Here is a 6,084-nt window from a genome sequence, read left to right as displayed (position 1 = left end):
GTGCCTGGGCCGCTGAGAGTAGGAAGCCGGGGTGTGTGTGTGTGTGTGTGTGTGTGTGTGTGTGTGTGTGTGTGTGAGCCATAGGTTTCCCAGTTTGTCTTGGGATTTTCTGCCTTTTCTGAAGTGGGTTCAACTCACCTGAGCAGCTTGGCTTCTCCGCCACCCGGCCCTGAAGCTGTTCTTTGCCTATTTTACAAACACCACACCCTTAAATTTCTGGAGCCCATTGTGCAGTGAAGGGCCTCAGGTGGTGGGGACCACGTGGCGCAGTGGGCTGGAGGATGCCCTGTGTGAAATGCTGGAGAGGTGGGTCAACACAAGGGCTGATTACTTTTTGGCCAGCAGGTGGCATGGAGGTTAAGGGCCAAGTCTGTGGTTCGATTCCTGACCTATGGCCTGAAAATCATATTGGGTGTATGTGCATGCATGCCCAAGATCCTGAGAGGAAAATGGAAGAGAAGGGATTGTGATATGGCCATTCCCCCAGGGGGTGACTTCTCTCTCTCCAGCAAGCACATAGCCTATAACCATAAAAACAAAATTGCCTTTCAGTTTTTTTTTTTTGTTTTTTTGTTTTTTTTAATTTGCTAAAGGACTCACCCACTGACTAGGGGATGAGGGAGGAGAGACAGGGCGGGAAAGAGGGAAAGGCCTCCCCATGGGGGACAGTCACTGCCGTCCCTTCTTTTCATCTCTCCTTTTGGGATATTGGGCATGCATACACACGTGGCTGGTGTGTGGTTTTAAGCTGCTGGACCGGAGACTTGAACAGCACAGTTGGCCATGTGGGATCCAGCCACCTTAACCACCAGGCCACCTGCTGGCCCATCGCTCAGGCTTCTTTGTTTTCACGTGTGATTATATAAGCATGCAAACATATTTAGAAGTGTACTTGCTAAGCTATTTATATAGGTTACTCGGATGGAGTGGGCAGTCGTAAAATGAGTGGAAATACAAAGAGAAAGGGAGGAGAAAAGTCTTTCCTCTGTGAGGGCCCGTTGTTTAGGATCCATTTCTCCCTCATGTGCAGTCCAGTTCATCTGGGCTTGAATGATGCAGCTTCTTTTCTTTTTTTTTTTTTAAGAGAGATTTTTGCTATCGGGTGTTTGTGCTCACAAGCAAGACAGAGACAGAAAGCAAGAAATCACTCCCGGGGGGATGGCCATGCTGCAGTCCCTTCTCCTCCATTCTCCTCTCTGGATTTTAGGCACATGCGCCCAGCATGAGTTTTAACCACCAGGTCCAAGACTCGAACCATGGTCAGCTATGTGAGAGTCCAGCATTATAACCATTACGCCGTCCACTGTTCCAAAATTATGCAACTTCTAACCATGGTGATCTTGTAGACCCAACAGGGGAGAGGTCGCTGAGTATTTCCTCATCTGCAGGGTCTTTTTTTTTTTTTTTTTTTTCTGCTATAGGGCACGTGTGCTCGCCAGACAGACAGAGAGAGACATAGAGACAGAAAGAGAGAAATCACCCCCCAGGGGGATGGTCATGCCGCAATCCCTTCTCCTCCATTCTCCTCTCGGGATCTTGGGCACACACGCACACGTGCCCTCCTCATCTGCAGGGTCTTGAGGATGGTACCTGCGAGTAGCCCTGGGTGGTTGGTCCAGGTGTACACAGACCTCGATGCCCTCACTCATGGGCAGGGAAGGAGGACATGGTTGATTGGATGGCAGTGGCAGAGACTTCTTTCCAGCAAGTGTTGGTGAACCTTGAGCCCTGCCTGAGCTTGGCAGGGAGAGGACCAGTCTGGCCCCAGAGTCTTCCATGGCCTCAGGGAACAAGAGCAGGCAGTGCCGTGAATGGTGTCAAGGTTCTCTCCCTGCTGGTGGCCTGTGGATGTGAGCCCCAGGGCTGCATTCTGGGGTACAGATCCCTATTTGAGGGGCCTTACCCCTTTGTAAACATCTGACTTTTAGATAAAAGGCTCAACACAGAAATGCCTCGCCTGAGCTACTTTGTCAACGGGACCGGAGTGGCTGCCGCATCTGGGCTTTGCCTCACACTGTTCTCTGAGTATTTCTTTGTTCTGTTGTTTTTATTGCCAGAGGACACACACGTTCACTAGAGAGAGGGAGAACCCCTCCATTTCTCCATCCCATCAGAATTTGGGGTTTGCATGCTCACGTGCTCAGCATGTTTTCCAACCCTCCAGGGCTGGGATTCGAAACGTGGTCAGCCATGTGGGATCTAGCTCCCTATGCACAGGGCTTAACCACTGCTTGATGGGGCCAGCTTTACTTTTCTTAGTTTTTTAAAAAAATATTTATCTAATTTTATTTGTTTTTATTATTATTATTATTATTTTTAATTTGACCCAAGACACAGAGAGAGAGAGAGAAGGGGAAAGTCAGAAAGCAAGCCACCAGGTCTGGGACTCGAACTGCGATTGACCATGGAGTCCAGTACCTTAACCACCATGCCTCCTGTTGGCCCTGCTTCCTCTCTTTTTTTAAAAAAACCTCAGTAAGTGTTTCAGCCTTCTCCAGAGTGCTCCAGCCACGCCAGCGTACTGTAAGGAAGGGTTCTTAGGCCTTTGGCCTTTGCCATCTCAAGGTGCCTGCATGCGTGAAACAATTCCATGTCGTCTTGTTCAGGCTAGCATGGCTGAGCCGACGCTAGAATTGCTGACCATGTGGGTATCCTGTCCAGGGTGCTGAGGTTAGGGTGAGAGGCCCCCATGGCAGTCACAATCATCCCTCTTCCACCTCCTTCCGAGCCCACGAGCTGCCCTCGGCCCCTGCAGGTGTGGGGCGTCCTGCCTTCTGGTCCTTCCTCTTCTCTGCCCTCCGTGCAGGTCCCTCTGACCACAGAGCTCAGAGGGAGTTTGCCAGGCTCCAGCGCCCTTTCGTTTTCTCAGAGGACTTCCTTCCGTCTGAAGCATGAGGGGACTTCAAAAAGTTGGCAGAAAAGATGGAATTAAAGTATGAGTTTATTTTGGTGCCCCCTCCCAAAGATCCATGCACAGTGCTACTGCAGTACACAATTTCCACGAACTTCCTGAGGCCCCCGGTGGCCGCAGCAGTGCCTGTCAAGGCCCTCCACTGGGGCGAGCTGGGCGACAGGACCCAGGGGCACTGCTGGTTGGTTACGCTCACTCCCAGCCCAGCGCCACTGGGCACGGCAGGCTTCACAGAAGCGTGTCCTTAGCGGCTGCATGTCCTCTCTGCTGTGCCCCGCGGAGGTCCCTGTTTGGAATGTGTTGGTAATTAATATTGACACAAGGAAATGGGGCCAGACGGCAGCACAGCAGTCAGATGCAGTGCTCTGCGGAGCAGTCCTGCATAGGAGGGTTCCTGGTTCGAATCCAGACTTCTGAGTATGCCAGGCATGCGTGTGCCCGGCCTGGGGGGCTGGCAGAGGCTGGGGCGGGTGGTAGCCTGGAGACGCTGTTGAGGTCGCCTCCTCTCTCTCATGGAAGAAACAAATAAAAACAGTACAAGCAAAACCTTTAGGTACAAAATACTCATGTATTTATGAATTCATGACCAAATTAAATATGAAACCTTATATAAAAAGAGGTGTGGGGTTTTCCCCACCCCGCCCTCCCACTCTCCCCTAGCCCAGCTAAGTCCAGGGCTGTGTCCTTCCTCCTGCCGTCAGGCTGGCCCCACCTGGGCGTTCCTGCTTCTGTCTCCCTGGGTTCCAAGGTGCCAGGTCCACCTGGGCTGGCCCAGCTTGCCACATTCCCGCGGGGTGTAGACTGGCTCCCACTGAGCGGTGGGGAAAGGGCGGGTCCCTGAGGGGTGGGCTGGGTGCTGGGGTGCCCTTTGGCCACTCTCCTGAGGGCATCCTCCCACACAACCTCACCTGCCTGCATCCTCACCAGGGGGCCCCAGCAAGCACCTGTGAGCCCCACCGCGGTCCCCTTGCACTTCAGGGCGGGGTCTCCCTCACCTGCAGCTCCCAGAAGGGTCCTGGTCCAGCCATGCCCCACACTGTCCCTCTTCCCAGAAGCCAAAGGTCAGGCGCTGGGTGCCCCCCACAGTGTTCCCACAGCCTCTGCTCACAGGCTCCCCATCACCTGGAGCCAGCCCAGCTGACGGGAGGCTGACCCGTCAGTAGAGGGCAGCACACGACCGGCTTTCTGACTGGCCACCAAGGACTGGGAGAGGAGGCCGGTGGCTCACCACGCCCACCTTAGAGCAGGCAGCTCAGCTCTGCAGGAGGATCCAGCCTCGCTCACGTCACTGCGGAGGGTGCCTTCATTCCCGGCTGGCCCTCGCCGGTCCCTCTGCTGAAGTGCCTCTCCAGGCAAGGTGACCCTGGAGTCCTGAGCCTAGCTCCTGGCCTCCTGGCCCCAACTCCATCTTTGAAATCTGGACAGGGTTGCGGGCGACCATCTAGACGACTGCTTCAGGTTGCAAAACCGGGAGGGTGGGCTGTGGCCTCTGGGGGCTGCGAGCTCCAGTGGAACCTGCCTGCAGCTTCCCCTCCTCTCTGGATTAACTTTGCTCTCCCGCCCACTCTGCCCTTCCTCTATCCCAGGCTGGCACCGGGAAGGGCGGTGTCCTGGGCCCTGGCTTTCTAGCTTGCGCCCTATTGCCGGACCTGGGCCCCCCTCCCAAACATCCTGCCGGGGTCCCCTCTGCAGGTGAGGGCCTGGCTTCAGGAGGGCAGCGGCGACCAGCCTTTGCTGACCGGCACCCCTGGCCCTGCGGCCTGCACGGCCGTCTCCCTGAGGCCTCCCTTCAGTGTTTTAAACATGGAAGCTGGGCCGGGTCATTTGTTTGCTTTCTCTGGGATGGGGATAGAGGATAGAGTGTTTTTCTTGGTGATTTAGTTTGGTTTTTATCTGTTGTTTTTGCAAATTTTGCCCCACCCCATAAAAAGCAGTGCTGTCAGGGCAGGGAGGGGCTGAGGTCATGTGCACAGAGCACAGACCTGGCCCCTTCCTTCCCCCCACCCCAGCTATTTCCCCTGGTGGCCATCTCCACATCTGAGCTGTGGCAGGGGCGAGGCAGAGGTTTCTCATTGCAACCCAGAGGCACGCTCCCAGGCCCAGGGCTCTGAACAGCCGTCGCCACAGCCAGCCGCACTGTGCTCCGGACGACTGGCAGGACGCAGCCTTCCTCGTCCTGGGCTCTGAAGGCGTCACTTCTACCCTGACTTCCCATGAGGCCTGAGCAGGCTCCTCGTGGAAACACAAGCTTTGCAATGGTGGAGACAGGCCAACTGAGGCAGGCCTCTGCTCAGAGAGCGCAGCGAGCATTGTGTCCCCGACCGGAGCAGAGGCCGAGACCAAGACACAAGCCAGCCCTGTGGCTGCTTCCCCTTCCTTGCTAGGGCTCTCCAGCCTGGAGAGGTTCCAGAGCCCTCGGCTCCCTCCCTGCTCCCACCTCCTGCTCTGTCTCTGGGTCTAACCCACAGGGCCGGGCTCCTCTCTGGCTGGCCCGGTGGCTGGTGAGGACAGCTCTGCCCTTGGGGGCCTGGTTTTTGGGTCCCCTTGTCCCTGTAAGGTGAGGGAGTGATACGGAAGAGCAGAGAGGAAAGGGCGAATGGGGCCACAGCAGCAGGGCCAGACAGAGTAGCGCATTTCAGACCACAGCCGAGGAAGATGAGGGGGACGACGAGGAGGCAGCGGAGGAAGACGGGGAGGACGGACTGTTCCAGAAAAGCCAGCGCCGCTTGGGCTGCCGCTTCAGGTGGAGGTAGTCTTCCTTCTCCCGCTCCTTGCGGGCCCGCTGATAGTGGTCCTCCTCCTTCAGGTACCAGACAGGCGGCCACCGGTGCTTCTCAAAGTATTCCTGGTTTTCTGGGGCAGACACAGCAGGACTTGGTTAGGAGAAAGCACAAACAGGGAACCCAGGGCCCAGCGTGTGGCCAAGGGACACCACCCTACCTGCTACCAAGGCCTGCAGCAGCTTTCACTGTGCACCAAACACATCCCCATCCCTGTGGGCCAGGCCAGCTGCACCACTCCCCTGGTCTAAACCTTCCATGGCTCCCTATGTCCACATAACTGACGCCAGCTCCCCGGACAGGACATATGTCCTGACGCAGCCTCGCCTCCCCTTGAACCTTGATTCTGGCCAGAAACTTCTGCTCTCATCCCCACATGCCGAGTGCTTTCCT

The 6,084-nt window shown here is 56.0% G+C and overlaps 1 protein-coding gene across 2 annotated transcripts in view; it reads right to left on the bottom strand.

The window, feature by feature from the left end:
• Positions 1 to 2,929: 2,929 nt before the first annotated feature.
• The window catches only part of RHOBTB2 (Rho related BTB domain containing 2), a 27,093-nt gene continuing 23,938 nt past the window's right edge, over positions 2,930 to 6,084 (bottom strand). The window contains exon 11 of one of the 2 annotated variants that reach the window (XM_006156466.3): positions 2,930 to 5,764. In XM_006156466.3, the coding sequence (XP_006156528.1) occupies positions 5,547 to 5,764 (218 nt within the window). In that variant the 3' untranslated portion in view covers positions 2,930 to 5,546. The remainder of the gene's footprint in view (positions 5,765 to 6,084) is intronic. The other variant, XM_006156467.3, reaches the window with a different exon arrangement.

This window comes from Tupaia chinensis, unplaced genomic scaffold (assembly GCF_000334495.1).
Source record: "Tupaia chinensis unplaced genomic scaffold, TupChi_1.0 Scaffold000494_1, whole genome shotgun sequence".
Classification (NCBI taxonomy): domain Eukaryota; kingdom Metazoa; phylum Chordata; class Mammalia; order Scandentia; family Tupaiidae; genus Tupaia; species Tupaia belangeri.
Note: the sequence above shows the minus strand (reverse complement) of the source record. Positions and strands in the feature narration are given on the sequence as shown.